General features: G+C 48.3%; 8 protein-coding genes across 10 annotated transcripts; 4 read left to right on the top strand and 4 right to left on the bottom strand.

Annotated features, from left to right (window-relative positions):
- The first annotated feature begins 2,639 nt into the window (after positions 1-2,639).
- Positions 2,640-7,394, top strand: H257_11532 (hypothetical protein). The gene is made up of 11 exons (XM_009838508.1): positions 2,640-3,100; positions 3,144-3,236; positions 3,318-3,479; positions 3,685-4,037; positions 4,101-4,917; positions 4,968-5,348; positions 5,611-5,945; positions 6,014-6,237; positions 6,322-6,629; positions 6,691-6,794; positions 7,090-7,394. Exons 1-11 carry the CDS (start codon positions 2,672-2,674, stop codon positions 7,349-7,351), a joined length of 3,468 nt encoding a protein of 1,155 aa, XP_009836810.1. The 5' UTR covers positions 2,640-2,671; the 3' UTR covers positions 7,352-7,394.
- A 1,423-nt stretch (positions 7,395-8,817) lies between these two features.
- On the top strand, positions 8,818-10,162 carry H257_11531 (hypothetical protein). Its single transcript, XM_009838507.1, has 4 exons — positions 8,818-8,974; positions 9,031-9,139; positions 9,189-9,366; positions 9,438-10,162. Exons 1-4 carry the CDS (start codon positions 8,851-8,853, stop codon positions 10,017-10,019), a joined length of 993 nt encoding a protein of 330 aa, XP_009836809.1. The 5' UTR covers positions 8,818-8,850; the 3' UTR covers positions 10,020-10,162.
- A 347-nt stretch (positions 10,163-10,509) lies between these two features.
- H257_11530 (hypothetical protein) lies at positions 10,510-11,326 on the bottom strand (the record flags this gene model as incomplete). Its single annotated transcript, XM_009838506.1, has 6 exons — positions 10,510-10,587; positions 10,665-10,713; positions 10,775-10,889; positions 10,950-11,103; positions 11,147-11,179; positions 11,246-11,326. The coding sequence occupies 6 exons, from the start codon at positions 11,324-11,326 to the stop codon at positions 10,510-10,512; spliced, it is 510 nt and encodes a 169-aa protein (XP_009836808.1).
- A 159-nt stretch (positions 11,327-11,485) lies between these two features.
- Positions 11,486-12,242, bottom strand: H257_11529 (hypothetical protein; the record flags this gene model as incomplete). The annotated part of the gene is made up of 5 exons (XM_009838505.1): positions 11,486-11,575; positions 11,652-11,678; positions 11,738-11,815; positions 11,869-12,039; positions 12,096-12,242. The coding sequence occupies 5 exons, from the start codon at positions 12,240-12,242 to the stop codon at positions 11,486-11,488; spliced, it is 513 nt and encodes a 170-aa protein (XP_009836807.1).
- Positions 12,243-13,083: 841 nt separating this feature from the next.
- Positions 13,084-14,680, top strand: H257_11528 (hypothetical protein). The gene is made up of 4 exons (XM_009838504.1): positions 13,084-13,424; positions 13,481-13,617; positions 13,670-13,789; positions 13,849-14,680. The coding sequence occupies exons 1-4, from the start codon at positions 13,238-13,240 to the stop codon at positions 14,428-14,430; spliced, it is 1,026 nt and encodes a 341-aa protein (XP_009836806.1). The 5' UTR covers positions 13,084-13,237; the 3' UTR covers positions 14,431-14,680.
- Positions 14,468-15,712, bottom strand: H257_11527. 2 transcript variants are annotated; one of them, XM_009838503.1, is made up of 3 exons: positions 14,958-15,712; positions 14,679-14,903; positions 14,468-14,615 (listed from the first exon to the last, which is right to left on the bottom strand). In XM_009838503.1, exons 1-3 carry the CDS (start codon positions 15,666-15,668, stop codon positions 14,547-14,549), a joined length of 1,005 nt encoding a protein of 334 aa, XP_009836805.1. In that variant the 5' UTR covers positions 15,669-15,712; the 3' UTR covers positions 14,468-14,546. The 2 variants fall into 2 exon arrangements, with proteins under 2 accessions (XP_009836805.1, XP_009836804.1); XM_009838502.1 differs by having other exon boundaries at positions 14,468-14,903.
- Positions 15,713-15,874: 162 nt separating this feature from the next.
- Positions 15,875-17,851, top strand: H257_11526. Of its 2 annotated transcripts, XM_009838501.1 has the most exons (10): positions 15,875-15,982; positions 16,041-16,137; positions 16,184-16,287; positions 16,334-16,401; positions 16,454-16,617; positions 16,667-16,772; positions 16,844-16,938; positions 16,993-17,154; positions 17,253-17,486; positions 17,544-17,851. In XM_009838501.1, exons 1-10 carry the CDS (start codon positions 15,894-15,896, stop codon positions 17,703-17,705), a joined length of 1,281 nt encoding a protein of 426 aa, XP_009836803.1. In that variant the 5' UTR covers positions 15,875-15,893; the 3' UTR covers positions 17,706-17,851. The 2 variants fall into 2 exon arrangements, with proteins under 2 accessions (XP_009836803.1, XP_009836802.1); XM_009838500.1 differs by lacking the exon at positions 17,544-17,851 and having other exon boundaries at positions 17,253-17,537.
- Positions 17,720-18,444, bottom strand: H257_11525 (hypothetical protein; the record flags this gene model as incomplete). Its single annotated transcript, XM_009838499.1, has 4 exons — positions 17,720-17,851; positions 17,917-18,121; positions 18,171-18,367; positions 18,418-18,444. 4 exons carry the CDS (start codon positions 18,442-18,444, stop codon positions 17,720-17,722), a joined length of 561 nt encoding a protein of 186 aa, XP_009836801.1.
- Between the last annotated feature and the right edge of the window lie 50 nt (positions 18,445-18,494).

Genomic DNA, 18,494 nt, shown 5'->3' with positions numbered 1-18,494 from the left:
ATTTACTGGGTTATATAAACGAACAGACGCTACATGTAGTCAAATCCGATGGCTACAATTCGTAGCATACCAGTATTGCGAAATGTTTAGCAAATTCAACTTAGCAAGTGCAACTTTAGGATAACGTTAACTGTGAACTGCTTGACAGCACCAAAATAAAAACTACCGGTAGTACACAAACCTGACCTTGTCTGCACAACTCACTGAGTTCATGATTAAAATGGTGCAGCGCTACTATTCGAGCACTTTGATAACTTAAAACACGACAAGTAAAATCTACAGATCGCAGGTTGCTTGAGTCGTAAAATCTAACAGTAAAATCGAACGTCAACTTTCAAATCTAACGTGGTGGCACCGAATCTGAGACCGTTGCAATGCTCAGTAGGGAGCCTAATCGTGGCCACTAAGTATTTGCGCATGGATGTCATACCAGTGTAGTATCAAGAATAAATTAGTTAGAAATCTGCACACGTCAACACAATATTAACACTAACATGGTCACAGCCAACGCCTAGCTAACAAGTTCCACGTAGTTGGGACCACCATCACACTCAATTTAAACTAGTAAAGGTGGTAGGAATCCACAAGCTAAGTAAAAACTAAACATCGTATGCCCACCAAGCAGAACTTACCGATACTAGTATTAAACATATCTATTAACGTGTTAAGCCCAAACTGTACTTCGACACAGGGGCAAACTAAACAGGCAAATGGACTCCACTTATAGTCAATCGAGTGCCCTCCCCAAGGTCAGCTTTCAATGCTTATCATACTACTGTAAGCCTATCTACTCCATAGTCGAATGTGGCTACCACCATATATTCTACAGGTAGTACAGGTAGTAATGACTCCTGCTCTATTAAGGGTTAAGGGTTCACTCTAGGGCGGCAAACATGTGAGCTTACCGGTACTAGTACTGTACTTCCACAGCACGGTCCTACACTATGTAGGTGTCCCCAATTGGTTGCCACGAATCTTGTACTATAACAGTTAAATACCATTGTAGAGCAAGGTGCATCGTTAGTGTGTCGGTTTGATTCCAAGTTGCAGACGACATAGTCGGCGTTTCGAGCCTAGCTTCGACCATTTCTTTTTGCCATAATTATACTCTGGTTGTTTTTGTGACCCTCCTAATTTTGATTTGTTTGTATAAAACAGTTTTATACCTATAAAATTGAATTCGAAAGGTATTGGCCACTTTGCTGTTTAGGGTATTTACAATCGACCTACAGTATGATCCGGTTGATGGAATGAAACATACATTTTTACCTTGATTTTTAATATATAGTTCTACATCATTGCAAGTTGGTTTACGCGTTCTCTTTATACCAGCAAATTCTTCGGCGAGGTGGCCAAGGAATGGCCGAGATATAGTAGTTTGTCGCGAGATGTTCGACACCGACGTTGGCAAGTCGGTCTTTCGCTATGTATGTGGGACTGGTACCACCGCTGAGGGCATCCCTCAGCGGTGACAACAGTCCACGAATGAGTGGTTTTGGCCAAGGAATGGCCGAGATGTAGTAGTTTGTATGTGTCGAGGGCATCCCTCAGTGATGGCACTAGGCCATGAATACGGATGGGTCGAGGTAGAGTAATCCAATAATCCAACATGTATCTATATTTGACGCATGGCCAAAATCATGTGGGCTTCACGCTTACTGCGTAGTAACTTGTAGAGCAAGCTGTTGGATTATTTGCGCGGTCTACAGGCAACTATTTATGACTGGAAATTGTACCACGTGCAAACCGTCCAAATTGGCGTACGCAGATTGAAACACGTGCAAATATACCACCTAAATTTAACCACGTGCATGCACGCCAAAATCCACGTGCAAAAATTCCACACCCGTAAACTTATCACGGTATCACGGCAGCATCGACCGTAGGCGAATGCGCTATCGGCCGCAACTGACCTACGCCGCAAGAGTCATCACCACATAAGTCATAAGCTATTGACTGCGGCGTACATACCGTGCCAGGGCCGCCACAACTGCAGCTCGACCTATGGCGTCACCGACCCTGAGGCTTCGCTGCTCCGTGTTTATGCACCGATGTCTCTATCCGGCCACTACAACCGGATACTGACTCCAGCAAATCCACAAGTCCATCAAATCTGTGTGACTTTTACTGGAATCAGCAAAGTACTGAACCGGATACTGGTGCGGTGCGAAAATATTTCAGTAAATTTTCAGTAAATCAGCACCCAGATTTACTGATTGGCCAATTTACAGGGCGCGGTTACAGCAGAAGTACCAATCTTTTAGCCACGTAAAACCGACACCAAAACAAGTGCAAAGCACAATACGTGGAAACTGTATTAATAAATACTTGGAGCCACTTCTTTATTTGCTAAAAATATCTCTTGGAACAGGCCCTAATAAATGAAAATGAAATGAAATGTTTTTTTACTCGTCCATTATTGCGACGACTTGGAACACGACGAGAGCTTGGCTTGATTTCTACGCTTAGGCCCATTGAACCTTCCAACAGCATGTTGCGCTGACACCCAAGCGTTGTTGTGTTTGTGTGCAAAGTACCTCTGGATTCGCAGAATTCTATCCAATCAAAAGCAAGTTGACCAAAATGCTGACCAATCCACGTCGAGGTCGAACGGTGGTTGGCCACTGCAGCTTGCGTTCCTCTCATCATCATAACAAGCAAGTAGTTGGTCATGGACAAGGATCTGTTTGGGAAGAAGGGCAAGGACCACCGCAAAAGCAAGAGCGGGGCCAAGGTGAACAAGAAGAAGAAAAAGAACCAGGAGCAGCTGGCCGCCGCAGACAAGAACGCTAAGCACAACCCCAAGGCGTTTGGCGTGGCCAAGATTGGCCGCGCCAAGCGCACGATCCAGCGTAACTTAGACAAGGCCCATCAGAAAGAGTATGTGCCGAATGTCAACCGAGTCGAAGACACGCCGCCGCCGACATGTGTGGTCGTCATGGGTCCGCCCGGCAGCGGCAAGTCGACGCTCATCCGATCGCTCGTGAAACGGTACACCCGCCACAACATTGGCGACATCAAGGGTCCCATCACGGTGATTGCTGGCAAGGACAAACGCATCACGTTCTTTGAATGCCCCAACGACCTCAATGCCATGGTGGTATGTTATTCTCGTCGGTGAGTTTCCATTGATGGGTGTTTAGGACTTGGCGAAAATCGCCGACTTGGTGCTGCTGATGGTGGACGCGTCATTTGGGTTTGAAATGGAAACTTTCGAGTTCCTCAATATCCTCCAGGTATGGCTATCTGTCCCTATCTAACAACGTCTTAACCGTTTGGGGCGCCATGTTGAATCTTCAATCTCGTGGTCGTCATAGGTGGCCGGGTTCCCCAAAGTGATGGGAATTCTCACCAACTTGGACAAATTCAAAAATAACAAGAGTCTCCGGACGACAAAAAAGCGCCTCAAGAGCCGCTTCTGGACTGAAATCTACCAAGGCGCCAAGTTGTTTTACTTTTCCGGGATTGTCTCCAACAAGGTAGGTACACATTGATGGATTGTTTGTTAATTAACTGTTCATATATATGTGACAAGTGCCATCAGTAGCACACTATTTAAAGGTTAACACTGAGCGTGCGTGCAATCCGATTGGCTCGATTCTTTTAGCAACCACCCAATGAATCATCCGTTTTTTCTTCATGTTTTGCAATCCTCTAATATAATATCGTTTTGCCATGTATTAGTACCCCAAGGGCGAAATCAACAACATGGTGCTGTACATTTCCCGCATGAAGTATCGCCCGCTAACATGGCGCAACTCGCATCCGTACTTGCTCGTCGATCGCTTCGAAGACGTGACACATCCCGACGTGATCCAGCAAAATGCCGTGGCCGACCGCAAGATCACGCTCTACGGGTACCTTCGGGGCACGCATTTGAAGCCAGGGATGAAGATCCACGTGGCAGGCGCGGGGGATTTCTTCATGGCGTCTGTGACGTCGCTGCCGGACCCGTGCCCGCTGCCGTCAAGAGTGAACGAAGTGACCAAGAAGCACCTGTCGGACAAGGACATTATGCTATACGCCCCCATGTCCGAGTACGTTGTTGTTATTGTCCTTATTGTTCGAGTTGAAGTCCCTAACTGGCGGTTGTGTTCTAGTGTGGGCAATATTACATTTGACAAGGATGCTGTGTACATCAATTTGGGTCACATCAACCACTCGAAGCGCGAGACGCTGGATGCGGACGAAGACAACACCGATGACGATAACGAAAAGAACAAGAACGGATACACCCGAGGCAAGGGCGGAGAAGGCACGGATATGGTCCAGCACTTGCAAGCGATCGAGTCTGGACTTGGTATTGACGAACGATTGAAAGGCGCGACGTTGAGCTTATTTAAGCACACGGCGGCGATTCGCGCTGATGAATTGGACTCGGACGATGATCCAGACAATGCAAGTGACGACGACGACAGTAGTGACGATGACGACAGCGGTGACGATGACGACAGCGGTGACGATGACGAAGCGTCGCGAGGCCGCCAAGGCACGACGAAACCGTCCGAACAACTTGAACGCGATGCCACGGGGCGCGTCCGCCGGCGCGCCATTTTCAATGTGACCGATGCCAACGAGAATGAAGAAACAATGGAGACCCTTGGGGATGATGACGACGACAGCAATGATGACGACGACAGCAATGATGACGAAAGCGATGACGAAGGAGATGCAGTGCCGGCGGCGGAATCGTCGCAGATGCGATGGAAAGACAACTTGGTCAACCGAGCGGCCAAGAATTTTCTCGAGCGAGAAGAACAAGACATCAACTTGATGGAATTGGTGTACGGCAACCCCGGCAAGCTGCACGTAGCGGACGCGAGCAAGGGGCAGCGGGGCCACGACAGCGACGACGACGACTTCTTTACGCTCAAATCAAGCAAGAAAGGCAACACCAACAACGGTCTCGCGGCACAGGTATATGTACCTACCTATGCCAAACAATAGGCTGACAAAATGACTCGTAGGACGACGAAAACGCTTTGGATTGCTCCAAGTTTCGACCGGCGCGCACTGACATGAAGGCGTGGGACATGCCAGACCTCCTCGAGAGTCTCCGCAACAAGTTTGTCACGGGCAACTGGGAGAAAAAGCGCGAGGGAGATGAAGAAGAAGATGGGAGTGACGGGTCTGACGTCGATGGGTCGTTTGAGGACCTGGAAACGGGCACCGTGCATGTGGGCAAGGCAGACGAAGAGTCGCCAGAGGCCATGCGCAAACGTTTGGGTGATGAAAAAGCCAAAAAACGAGCGACTTTGGACGATTTAGATGACGACAAGAACGACGACGACATTGACGACGAGATGACGGAGATCATGGTCGAAGCGAAAAGGTTGCAGGAAACGCAGGTACAACTATTAATATCGTGTGCATCCTTTTTTTTCTTTTTTTATTCAAAGTATGCTTCTTTATATATATATTCCTTTTTTTATCAAAACTTAAGTGTTTATATATTTTGTAGAGTCGTCTCCGATGTCTCGTTTTTATTGTTCAATTATGTTGTAATTTTCTTGTAGAGCCAACATTCATGGTTTGAATTCTGCTTTATGTATTGTTGATATATATATTTCTCTCTCTCATATGTATATACAAATATATTCTCCATCTTAGGCCCTTCGCAACGCCGAAGAGTTTGGCAACGAAGGCGAAAACACGCGGTTGCAGCTGGAAGGGTTTCGGAACGGCTTGTACGTTCGCATCGAGCTGCATGGCGTGCCTGCCGAGTTCGTCACGGGGGCACTGCCGACGCTGCCCATCCTCGTGGGGGGTCTCTTGCCTCATGAGCATGCGTTGGGTCTGATGCGGCTCCGCATTAAGAAGCATCGCTGGCATCGCAAAATTCTCAAAACCAACGACCCGCTCGTGTTTTCCATCGGATGGCGGCGGTTCCAGTCGCTGCCGCTGTTTAGCATTGAAGACACCAACGACCGGCATCGTTTTCTCAAGTACACAAAATACAACTCGTGATTTTTTTGTAGGGATTTCATATTTTTTTTAATTTTTTTTTGTCTAGGTACACCCCCGAACACATGCATTGTGGCGCGACCATCTACGCGCCGATTTGCCCGCCCAACACGGGGGTCCTGGCATTCCAAAACATGTCCAACTCGGTCGATGGCTTCCGTGTGAGTGCCACAGGCGTCGTGCTCGAGCTCGACCACACGTTTCACGTGATGAAAAAGCTCAAATTGATTGGCCACCCGACGAAAATTCACAAAAATACGGCGTTTGTGCGAGGTACGACAAAAGAACTATTTTTATTTTTTTTCAAAAATAAATATTATACTCATATTTTTTGGTTTTATTGTTGAAATGTTGTAGGCATGTTCAATTCCGAGCTCGAAGTGGCGAAATTTGAAGGCGCGAGCCTGCGCACCGTGAGTGGCATCCGCGGGCAGGTGAAGAAGGCGCAGCGCGGGGACAAGGGCGACTTCCGAGCTACGTTTGAAGACAAGATCCTCAAGTCCGACATCATCTTTTGCCGGACGTGGGTGCCCGTGGAACCCAAGCTCCTGTACAACCCCGTGACGTCGCTGCTCCAGTCCAACTGGCGCGCCATGCGAACCATGCGGGAGTTGCGCGCGGCCAACAAGCTTGCAATTCCAGTCAACCCTGACTCGGTGTACAAGGTATAGATATTTTCGCGTTTTCTAAATTTTGTTGTCTTTTTGCTCACATTTGTTTGAGTAGCCGATTGTCCGGCCAGAACGCCACTTTAATGCGCTCAAAGTGCCTGCGAAATTGCAAGCTAAGCTTCCATTTGCGAGCAAACCAAAATTGGACAAGAAGAAATCGTACGTTTATATATTTGGCATATATATGTTTGGTACATGAATATTTGCCATATATATATATTGATGGGATATATATGAGATATATATGTATATTTGGGATATAAATACTTGGCATATATATATTTGGTCATATAAATATTTGGCATATATATACTCATGGGATATATATATATATACCGGTATATCTATTTGGGATATATTTATATATAGATATACCTATTTGGGATGTATCTGTGTATATAATATATATACCTATTTGCGTGTATCTATGTATTGACGGGAACGAATGGTGTAGAAGCACGTCGTATGCCGTCAAGCGCGCGGTGGTGCTCGAGCCCGAAGAACGTAAAAAGTACACGCTGCTCCAGCAAGTCAACACCCTTCGCCGCGACAAGCAGACGATCCGCCAGGCCAAAAACCAGGCGCGGACGGACGCCAGCAACAAGCGCAAGGCGCAGGAGGACAAGCAGTTCGAAGCCGTGCATCGCGCCGAGAAGAAGGCCAAGTATCGCGCGGCAGGCAAAGACGCCAAGTACAAGGCCTCCAAGCACGCTTAGTTAAGAGTTTTCATTAACAATATCCAATATACAACCACAGCCAATTCTATAGTGTACTGTATGTAGAATGTATGAGATACAAGTACAGTTTGGGTTGTCCACAAACATCATCGCACTCACGTAAAGCTCGAGGACGTGACTGGCTGTTGAAAGCTCATTCCTGAACTAAGTAATCAACTTTCAACAATTACTATTATATTGTCAAGTCGATTATTCGAAATTGGAGTGGGGTATACTAGTACAGTATTGTGAATTCGCGATATAGGTACGTTTAGCAAGTGCGAAATGTGAATATGGTCACTTTGCGGACACCGTTCGGACAATTTCAGTCGGACATATGTACTTGATCACTTTGCGACACCTTTCAGTCGGACATACTTGACATTTGTATTGGACTTAAGGGGAACATATTTTGTCCGAACGAATATGTTCGGATATACTTGTGTATTGTATACACCCGCATAAGAACGATCAGCTTTTCAGTAGCGAGCGACGACATAGCATCCACCGCAGCGTAGCGGAGGTCGTGTGTATAATTTTGTGCAGGCGGTGCCTTGGCGAGGAGTGAGCTCCAATCGTGCACTTCACCGAATGTCCAATCGATTCCTCTTGTCAGGAAAAGCGGCAGGTAGGCCGCAGGCCGTGCCGCTACCCGGACAAGTCCTGTGGTACAACTATTCGCATTTAATGCGTAAATTCGGTTAAGTGCGTGTCCGAAGCACATATCAAGCAAATATTTGTCCGAGTCGTTCCTGTTCCAAGTAGATATTTTTAGAAATCGAAAAAATGGTTCCAAGTACAGTTTCCTACTATTAATTCCATTAATATCGATTTTTTACGCAAGGCACTACGGTATACCAAAAGTAGGAAAAAAGCTCCTTGACATCTTTTTCTAAATTGTGCAATCGATTTTGATTGGTTCATGCTATTTCTGAAAACTACTGGGAACAAAAATAGATTTGACCTTATACTCCGAATAAGGTCAAATCTATTTTTGAAAATACTAATCTGTTGTGTTGTGCCTTGTAGTTGGAGTTTATTTTGATACAGTAATCGTGAAGAAAAATGGTTGGCAAATGTACACTGTATGTAGCCATGTTTATGAAGCAAACCGTCGTTTTCTGAACGTTCAAGTACAGTACCAGTACTGTACATACAGTACACGCGATGAAAAGGTACATCGCACGTGGTGGGTGGTCCAAACCATTCAAGCAACGCATTAGACTCGTCTTATGATCTGTACATTGTGTAGTCGCAGCAGGGCTACGGTACATATGTAGTACTCCTTGTGAGAAAGCGAAGTGCAAAGTGAACTCGACTAACTGTGCGTGAATTCGAAAATGCGACAACCCAAAACCGCCCCGAATAAAATCACTTTTCCTGCAACATCCATACAAACGCCAAGTGTAGCATTTTTATTTTCAACCCAAAAACAAAAGAGTGTCGGATTGTATTATTCGACATAGCGTCGCCAGAATCAAATTTTGGAACGGCACCGAATGAAGCTGTCTAGCTTGACAAGGCGATGCAGATCGTGGCGCGAGCTCAAGGCACATGCGGTCATTGAGGTCAAGGTCCTCCTCTTGGAATGGAAGGTCGTACTCTTCGGCTTGGCGTGGCAATGTACGTCCCAGTCCCCGCCCTCTCGTCGTAGCTTGACACTTGCTTGTTGATCGTAGACATCCACAACATCTTTCACAACATTGCGTACTGGATGCAGACCAAGCTGTCTGTGGCTCAGCGCGTGCCTCTCTACGACCTTGGCTTTGAGCTGTTGCCCGAACTCTCGTATGTTTTCCTTACTCCGTTCGCATCAAGCAGTCACCTTTTCGTCTAGGGAATCCGCGTCGCACGTGTCCGAGTACTTGGTCTTTGGTGGGATCTTTGGGCCGAGCATTGTCCTCTTTGTGAGCGTTCTGTTCATTAAAGCATCGTCGACAACGTCGTCGTCATCGCCGCCTCGGTTCTTTGCACTCATTTTCAAGCGTGTGCTACTTCAAACTGCGCTCTGCTTGGTACTTACACTCCTCCCCGACTCCATCGATTATATATCCTCTATCTCTCACACACACACGATAATATGCAGATGCTTCGGTGCATTTCGTTCATGGTGACGTCCCTTCCTGGCCCAGCGTCGCACTGCCGGCCCCTGTACAACCAAACATGCTTGGATGCATTTCCAAGCGACCCAACGGCGTCCTATCGCTGTGTCGTCGGTAACCCCGACTTCCAGCCGCCCATGACTGTCGGCTCTATCCTGGGCCATGTGGACGCGCTCAACGGGTGCGGCGACCTCATGTTTAGCTCGCACACGACGTACACAATGTCAATGATCTTGGCCGTGTGGAAGTACTGGGGCAGCGTGCCGGTGCTGGTGGTGATGCTCGTGTTGCAGGTGGTGACGGCCTTCTTCATCGTAGCCGCCAGAAAGCACTACTCGCTCGACGTGATCTCAGCATTGTATGTCGTGCCCATGGTGTGGTTCATGCTCGAAGCATATCACAAGGATCTAAACCACAAGGATGCCGTGGTTACGCGCGAAGCGATGCGCAGTGCCTACGGAGTGGACATCCCAGACGAGATCTCCGCCGACTCCAACCTAGCCACCCTTGTGAACGACGACTCGTCTGCATTTCGGCCAACCCTCACCCCCTTGGCTATTCCATAAGACATACTAGTAACCACTTTAGAAACAACAGCAATCACAATAGATGATGTGTATCACCATTCATGTGCACGACCATAAAATGCGTTTTGAGATTGGCCAGTCATACAGTACTTAGTGTATGCGATATTAATACTAGGCATTCCTCCTAAACGTTGAAATACATATACTTGTTCGTGCTGTAAACCTCATTTTACAGAACATAACTTACTGTAGAGTATTTGGTGTACGTACCTAGTATCATTGCACGATGCAATTCAAGTTGAACAAATTAGCAAAATCACTCTAATAATAGAGTGATTTTGCTATATATTATTTCAACTGTATAATTATACTACAGTACAGTGCGAGAATGTTGAATTATATACTAGTACTGGTAATAATTATATTCACGTTTTTTATTTCACGGTGCAGATGAACGACAAATAGTAGAGTATTTGATTGACACCGTGATTTGTTGTAACAATGGGATCGAGGGATTATTCCTCCTGGATCATCGCATTTTCAAGTGCAATGTGGCTGATGGCACAAGTCCTGCTGTCTCGACAGTTTGCAGTTCATTCTCGTACGCCTGAGTCAAAACACAATACTATTATTTATCATTCGCCCATGTATTTGATATAACGTTATTGGCAAAGTCAGTACTACCTTGGATGGAAAACTCGACGCCATGTCAAATGTATCCAAGCAATGGCCGCTACCGTCGAAACCACAGTGTCAAAACATGGGGTTGGCGAACCTTAATATATAACGTGAACCTCTCCGTGGCGATATATTCCTTCACTTGGTGCAATGTGATCGTATAGGGCACATGCAGTTGAATGGTCTGCGCGCCTCTCCACATCCGAATGCCCAGCGTGGCGACTTTGGCATCTAGTAATAACCAGCAGCAAAACAATGAGCTTACGTGATGCCTCTGAATTGGTAGTGGACCTTCGCCAGGCACGCAAACAACTCGGCATTCCACGGGTATGTCCACTGGAGGCAAAATCAATTGGCCAATCTCTTGTCGGATCGAATGAATGTGCCCGTGAACAATTGTCGACGCAGGCAGTTGGCTCAAGAACGTTTCAGTAGACAATTGCAGCTGCATTCCAATTAGCGCAAAACAGGTGGTGGCGACATATTACCAAGGGGTGTCCAACGTCCGCTAGCCCACGCGTCTACAAAGAAAACCAAAAGTTTCAAGTTATTACGAATTAGTACTAGTTAAAGGGCAATTCTTATACCGGTACGTTGCTGGCTCGCTGGCCATACATCGCATGCCCAGGTGGGATGATAAAACTCTCGTGGCGCTTGTCATATGTCATGAAACGGATCTACCGTAGCCGTAATAACGATCCCCTCCGTTCGTCGTACATACACCGTCAGGGTATCGATCTTGAAACTCGAGAGGAAAGTAGCCATCCAGAATATCCTAAAAATAACCAATCAATAGTACACTCAATCGAGATAAGACAGCAGTGTAATTAGGAGTTACATGGCCCGTGCATCAGCATCATGCCGTCTCGAAACAACGTCAACGGCATCGCGTCGGGCTTTTCTTGAAATCGATGCACCTGACCGCGAATATTAGTAATTGTGAATGACGGGGCTAGTTGTTGGAATACATGTATATATATATATATATACTACGTAATTGTGGGTATTGTCTTGTATAACCTGCAACCAGGACGAGGACGTGAGTTGCATGTGGAAATAATCGACGACAACGCACGTACTGTGACGGCGGTTTCACGTGCTATGGTGGCATTATTCAACTGCTGAATTCGAGCCAAGATTGTATCGAAATAGACGACCTGCTACCAAACATGGGATTGTTTATAATGTGAAACATGCATGTAGAACGTACCTCGTCGGACTCGGTTGCAGAAGATTCAGTTTGGTCATGCTTCCCTCGAGAAGGGCGCGTTGTAGAGGTCCACATGAGACCATGGTCGCTCAAGAATGAGGTCATGTCCGCTATCTGCTTTTCGTAACGGACTGCTGCCGCTTGATGGTCTGCACACCATCCACGCGGAGCCTACCAGATCGTGTATAAACTGAGGGCAAATGATTTTTAGCAATACGATCACTCACCACAGCTTGGTTCAGTTGGGCCTTGAGGTTGTCAATTTCATGTTGTTTGGACTGGAGGTCTATGGTTTGGGCGCGGAGCTGTGCTTTGACCACACGCAAGCGATGTGCCATACTTGTGAGGAGTGATGGCTCGACAGGAGCTTGCATTGGAATGGAAGGAGCGTCGCGTAGTATCTGTGTTGACAGGGTTACTTGTAGCAGCGCCGGCAAATAAATACTTGGTCTGTGATGAGTTTTTCTGTATCCACAACCTGCGCCAGCTTCCCTTGGGTCGATTGGACCAGCTTCGAGATGCTGGACATTATGGTGTTAGCAGTGTTCATGCATTACCATGCCTCTCACCTTGTACGATTTGGGTGCATGGCTTCAAATGCTACATGTACATCGGCGGTTTCGTGCATGTGGCAGTTACAGAATAGAGGTGTTCAGTTTTGGCCAATCAAAACTAGTTGACCGTACAGGAATACTACTGCGCAACCTGATATAAGTGGTCGAAATACCTCGTTCTCTCTCGCTCGACATATCTGTCCATACAAACCTCAACATGTTGGGTATATAGTCGTTCAGAAAGTGTACCCAATTAGTGCTTACCCACCCACGTAGTATCAATCAGTTTAAAGTGTACCAATGTTCCAATTCGTCGAGCTAATTTCAGTACTATCCTGGCCAAGGAACGCTAACGCATGTATAGAGAGATACTGAGTAGGAGTACCCCCCTCTTTGGCTTGAGCTGCTGTCGAAAGCCATCGATGTTGACGGAGACAAATATTTGGCCAATTGGCAGGATCGCCAAGAAGTGTGATTCTCTTTGAAACTTCGCTTTTTACTTCGAAGCCGTGGCATCCCCACCAGTCAGTCACATACTCAAGTGGAAGTTGTATTCTATATTTTCAAACTTCGAGTTTGAATCGCACTTTGGGGCATAAAAATTAAAACATTGCAACATTTACACTGGATAATTGTATGGAAGAATTATATTTCACAACGCCGCGAATCTCCGGGGACTTTTGCATCAGCAGCAGGAGCGTCAAGTCGTCGCTGCTGCCGCCGCCGCCGCCGCTGTCTCGTCCGTCCACAGGTGGTGGACTGCTGGTTGAGAGTCTACTAGATTGAAGTCGCGGCCTCGTACAGTCCCATCGTCGATGAAGTTTGGCAAAGTGCTCCAGCAGTCGATCGAACTGTCGTCCACCGATTGGGAACACTCGTGGGTTAACTACAAGCAGCTCAAGCGTATCATCAAGGACTGTGCCCACGTGTCCAAGCATGACAAACTCAAGAAAGAGAAACTCGAAGCGAACAAGCTTCAAAATGGAAACAATGACACCATACGTACGTCTTCCCAGGTCGTCGTCGCCGGCCCTCACCATCATCATGTGCATGTCCAGGCCAATCCCCCGACGAACTCAACTTCTTCCGCACCGTGCGGGCGGAAATGGCCAAAATTACACAGCTCTTCATGAAGGAACAAAGCAGGTACGGCGTGTCCGTTGCCGAGATCGACGCCGAGTTCAAACTGGTCCAAGTAAGTGTTGACCGCGTTGTCTCCATATTGATCACGTCCACTACCTACGTAGGCCGAGCTCGACACGAACCAAGCTACGAAGACGAGCATCATGGGGGGCTGCGTCTCTCTTTTCAAGGAAATGCTCCTCCTCGAGAACTTTGCCTTGATCAACTATTGCGGTATCTCCAAGGTCGACTAATATATATATATATATATATAACTCATGTGGGTTATTATTTGTATGGTTAGATCCTCAAAAAGCATGACAAATGGACAGGGTACAACACCCGCAGCAAGTTTGTCGAGTCGGTGCTGAATAAGCAGCCGTTCGCGGCGTACTCGGCGCTCCTGTCCATGATCAACTGTGTGGAGCAAATATTTATGAAAGCCACGGGCTCGACGATTGTCCAGCACGACACGACCGCCGACAGCTCCCGGACGGGGGACCGCGCCGTCGAGGTGCAGTGCGGGTACTCGATGCTGCAGCTCAATGCCGACAACGCCAAGCAGACCACGCCCGCCGCCGCCGCTACATTATCATGTCCAGCAGATCCAACCGACATGCCACTCAAGCGACCAGTTAGCCTTCACGACCTATCCCTGCTGCGGGACGAAGGCTTTCGATTCAAACGCACAGAGGAAGAGACTCTGTCCCCCGTCAACTCGTGCCCGTCCGACGACGGCTACGATGCCGCGTACGATGCATGTGAAGAGGACGCGCTGCCGCCGCCGCGTCGTCGAAGCAAGCGACCCAGGGAAACCGATCCGAACGTGCCAGTGACGGCAGCAGCAGGCAGGAAGAAGATGCATGTATCCACGATATTGAATTGAAACCCCTTGTGTTGCTTGGCAATGAACCAATACACATATGTACACGACCATCGATATATCGATTTCAAAAGAAGTAAAGCAGCGGGTAGTTAGTATGGACGAGTAGTTAGTAGTTGTTACGCATAGAATCGGCCAACGAGAAAGAACAGCACCGCGCACACCAGCACGTGAAAGAACGTGATGGGCTACACATACAGCCCATGCAAAGCAGCATATATCATCATATCTCGATGGATGGACGGACATACCTTGGTGGCGGGGGCTGGTGCCGACACTGCGTCCGGGTGGCGCGGAGTCGATGCGTCGGCGTCGGCAGTCGTCGTCCTTCGTTGCCGCAACGTGCCCATTTCCGTCGTCTGCCGCTTGAGTCGCGTCTGCTCGGCGGTGAGTTTTTGATTCTGTTGGCGGAATTTGTCCAAGTCGTTGATCAACGTATCGCGTTGCGCAGTCAGTTGCACGGTGAATGCCACCAGCTAATGCAACGTCAGAAGCAGGACGAAGACGCTGTGGTGGGAAGACCTATGTACCTCGTCGTACTTCTTGCGAAGGACCGCCATTTCGGACGCCAGTTCCAACGTGCGCGCGGCCGCGTCGTCGGTCGGTCCGGACGCGTACGATGCAGTGGCAAAGTTGGAGCGGCCGTTGGACGAGCTACTACCATAGCTGGTCGGGGGATGGACGCTGCTAGTGTTGCTGGACGCAGCGCCGTCGGTGGGAGAGTTGTCGAGCAACGCGTTGCTCAGTTGCTGGGGCGTGGACAAGTCGTTGCTGCTGCCGCCGCCGATGGTCCCTTCGGTGAAACGGCAGCGCAGTTTCTTATTGCTGATTTGAGCCTTCTCCGCTTGGTTCCACAGGGACGTCAGGTCGTCGTTAACTTCCTTCGATGACTTCTTCGTGAGCAGGTCGCAAAACTCGGCCTCCACCCCCACCGACTGCACGAGGAACTTGTCGTTTGAAAGCTGACGCTCCGCCTGGTCCAAACGAAGCAGTTCATCGCAGTCCTTTTGCTGCAAAATCACAAGCACCGTCGCGGAGCTGTTGGGTCCGATCACACCCTGGTTTGGGCGCACGAGGTATCGCATCGGACGGGTCGTCTTCACCTTGAACGCAACGTTCTCGACACTGCTGGGATTGGAGATCGTCAGGGCTGCCTGTGGAGTGCTGTTGGTCGAAAGGGAAAACGACAGCGAGTCCGCGGGCTCCAGCGTGATCAAGTGGCCGGCACCTGACGAGTTCATCCTTCACTGTCCCTCCTTTGTCACTGAGGGGAGCCGTTTTCGAAACAATTTTTCACGAGTTGGTCCCATTAAAAAAACGTTTTTTACCCCGTTTGCCGTAAAAACACTGGAAATGCCGAAATAACCAATCGGACATCCTAATTAGGGTTTGACTGGGTGAATGTATACTGTAGCTGCGATCGTACTTATTCGGACAATACTTAGTGCCCAGTTTGACAATCGAAGATGGACGACACGGTGCATTGCGTAAACTGCGGCGGATGGGGCTTGGACCTGGTGACCAACATCGAAAAGCTATGCCTCCATTGCGCCAGGTAATGGCCTAGTGACGGCGTGACGGCGTGGTGTGGCTCATGGACGTCAATGATGCAGGGAAACCAAGGCGTTCTTCGACCCTGCGACCAGCTCGTTTTGTGCCGACGGATACGTGGACATCTCACCTAAAGCGGACGGGGGGGTGCTCAAGAAGGTTGGAAAAGCTGCTTGTGGACTGTGTGCATTGACCGTTCGTTTAGATCATCAAAGAAGGGGACTCGAACGGCAAGTTCATCGAAGAAGGATGCCCCACCTTCATTCAGTACATTGGTCGACTGGACGATGGCTCTATTTTCGACACAACGTACAAGTTCTCATTACTTCCATCCTTCGTGACATGATGAATGCAGGCGCGATGTGGTCGACGGCAAACATGCGGGGGGTACCGACGACGCCTTCGAATTCCACGTCGGCCGAGGTATGCTGTGCCGCCCAAGGCGTATGTACGTACACTGACATCGCGTCCTTAGGCAAAGTCATTTTGGGCTTGGACGTTGCGCTCTTGACGATGAACCTTGGCGAAGTCGCGCGATTTATCATTAAGCCCGAGTATGGCTACGGGGTCCTAGGCCTGGCGCCCAAGGTCGAGCCCAACGAGACTTTGGATTACGAGATCGAACTCGTTAGCTTTGGCGTACGCTATATACAACACTGCGAAGCCTCACCTCATTGAATATGTGTAGAAACCATTGCCTAAATTCCCATCGCAAGCCGAATTGGCCGAATCTCGCAAGCGCCAAGCTGAAGAAGATCGAAAAATGCTAGAGGACAACCCTCCGGCGACCGTGGGTAATATATATATATATATATACATTAGTCAGTGAATATTTGAATTGCTGACTCATAATAACGAAATGTAGACGAACGCCTGCATAGCTCGAACGAGCAAAAGGAGGAAGGCAATGTACTTGTGAAGAAAGGAGACTATGAAGGAGCTCAAAAGTGCTACGATACGGTACACTGAATCACGTGGAATCCTATCTATAGAATATATATATATGTTTTGTAGGCGTTTGTGCATATCTTTTACGGCAAAGACGAATGGGAAGTGCTCGTGTCCGCTGAAGATAAAATTCGAATCAACAACCACAAGGTGCCTTTGTATCTGAACCGAGCGCTGTGCAAAATCAAGTTGAACAAGTGGGCCGACGCCGAGTGGGACTGCGATAAGGTATATGCTCTGCTACATTTCGTGACAATTTTTGCTAAGTTTGAGGACATTTGGCAAAGTATGGAGGACATTTGGATCAATTCGTGGCCATTGGATAGGCGATCGAGATCAACAACACCCTGCCCAAGGCCCATTTCCGTCGGAGTTTAGTATTTTTGGGGAAACTGAATGACGAGTTGGCCAAGGAAGACCGCAAGGAGTTTTGGGTCATTGACAAAGCCACCAAGTTCTTAGTCGAAGCCGAAACCAGTTTACAACGGGCCGTGGCGCTGACGGAAGGCGTGGACGACGCGCAGATTGTCAAGACACAGATCGACCTCAAGCGAGCCAAGGTTCGTTGCCCTCGATTACATAGTATGTGATATATGACACGGACACCTGTGCCTTAGTTGACCCTTCAAAAGTACATTAAAAACTACCACGAAGCTGAAAAGAAGCTGTACAAGGACAACATCATGGATCGGTTGGTAGCCGACAACAAGAAGAAGCAAGCGTCGGAACTCCAGCACGAGTTGGAGCACGCGTTCGAGGACATGCCGTCGCTCGAGTAACGACTCGCCCAGTGTTAATAAACAGACGTGTCTAGTCGAGCTAGGTAGTCGGCTGTGTTGATCGCACTCGTAAAATCGCATGGTCCTGTGAGGACGATAACCACTTGCATGGGCGGCCGAATGCTCAGCATCACGACCACGTCGTTCTACACACAAAAGACCAGCTAGGAAATCAAAATCGTTGATAAAAATAGACTAAGGAGGAGCTTACTGTCATCGATAGCATGTGATCTTGGAGAGTTAAAGGGTTTGCACTCGTGAGCTCGGCGCCGCGGCGGACACCATGGCCCAGCAGCATGTAGATGTGTTGTTGGGTGCGCCGACCAGCGGAGTCCCCCCGTGATGAGGATGTACACGCTTGGATAGCTACCAAGGCGGTGCATCGCGTCGACGGCTGGAGTCGAAAGAGGCAGTACCTGGTATGTTGTTTTCAGAAGGAACAGTAGGTTTGGATTCGAACCGCACCCGAGGAGGGATGGACACAAGTCGCGAATGGCGGGCGATAGAAACCAAGGCGATGGCAACAGCATGGGATGAGGCCACTGATCGAGTCGTCGTTGCACGTCGGCTGTCGAGACCTTGAGCTCGTTGTTGGTTACACCAAACCACACGAGACGCTTCATGTTTGATGGGATATCTACGACTGTCATGTGATGCATTTCCTACAATTGGGATCAACAAGAATATACTCCGATGCAAATGGCCAACGTACGGCGTTGATATACACGGGAAACTGCATCGCAGATTTTGGTGGCTGCTCAAGAATGAGCTCCGCCGCGACTACCAAGA

Source organism: Aphanomyces astaci, assembly GCF_000520075.1.
Source record: "Aphanomyces astaci strain APO3 unplaced genomic scaffold supercont1.34, whole genome shotgun sequence".
NCBI classification, from domain to species: Eukaryota; Oomycota; class Saprolegniomycetes; order Saprolegniales; family Verrucalvaceae; genus Aphanomyces; species Aphanomyces astaci.
The sequence above is the reverse complement of the archived record's forward strand: the minus strand, read 5'-3'. Positions and strand labels throughout refer to the sequence as shown.

Bases quoted from the DNA above. Each gene is read 5' to 3' on its own strand.
- H257_11532 (XM_009838508.1), top strand. From the start codon at position 2,672: ATGGACAAGGATCTGTTTGGGAAGAAGGGCAAGGACCACCGCAAAAGC. The intron at 3,101-3,143 runs GTATGTTATTCT...ATGGGTGTTTAG, and splicing joins ACGACCTCAATGCCATGGTG to GACTTGGCGAAAATCGCCGA. The intron at 6,630-6,690 runs GTATAGATATTT...TTGTTTGAGTAG, and splicing joins ACCCTGACTCGGTGTACAAG to CCGATTGTCCGGCCAGAACG.
- H257_11531 (XM_009838507.1), top strand. From the start codon at position 8,851: ATGAAGCTGTCTAGCTTGACAAGGCGATGCAGATCGTGGCGCGAGCTC. The intron at 9,140-9,188 runs GTATGTTTTCCT...CTTTTCGTCTAG, and splicing joins GAGCTGTTGCCCGAACTCTC to GGAATCCGCGTCGCACGTGT. The intron at 9,367-9,437 runs GTACTTACACTC...GATAATATGCAG, and splicing joins TTCAAACTGCGCTCTGCTTG to ATGCTTCGGTGCATTTCGTT.
- H257_11528 (XM_009838504.1), top strand. From the start codon at position 13,238: ATGAAGTTTGGCAAAGTGCTCCAGCAGTCGATCGAACTGTCGTCCACC. The intron at 13,425-13,480 runs GTACGTCTTCCC...GTGCATGTCCAG, and splicing joins TGGAAACAATGACACCATAC to GCCAATCCCCCGACGAACTC. The intron at 13,790-13,848 runs GTCGACTAATAT...TTGTATGGTTAG, and splicing joins ACTATTGCGGTATCTCCAAG to ATCCTCAAAAAGCATGACAA.
- H257_11527 (XM_009838503.1), bottom strand. From the start codon at position 15,668: ATGAACTCGTCAGGTGCCGGCCACTTGATCACGCTGGAGCCCGCGGAC. The intron at 14,904-14,957 runs GTACATAGGTCT...ACGTTGCATTAG, and splicing joins TTCGCAAGAAGTACGACGAG to CTGGTGGCATTCACCGTGCA. The intron at 14,616-14,678 runs GTATGTCCGTCC...CTGTATGTGTAG, and splicing joins CACCAGCCCCCGCCACCAAG to CCCATCACGTTCTTTCACGT.
- H257_11526 (XM_009838501.1), top strand. From the start codon at position 15,894: ATGGACGACACGGTGCATTGCGTAAACTGCGGCGGATGGGGCTTGGAC. The intron at 17,155-17,252 runs GTATATGCTCTG...GCCATTGGATAG, and splicing joins CCGAGTGGGACTGCGATAAG to GCGATCGAGATCAACAACAC. The intron at 17,487-17,543 runs GTTCGTTGCCCT...CCTGTGCCTTAG, and splicing joins TCGACCTCAAGCGAGCCAAG to TTGACCCTTCAAAAGTACAT.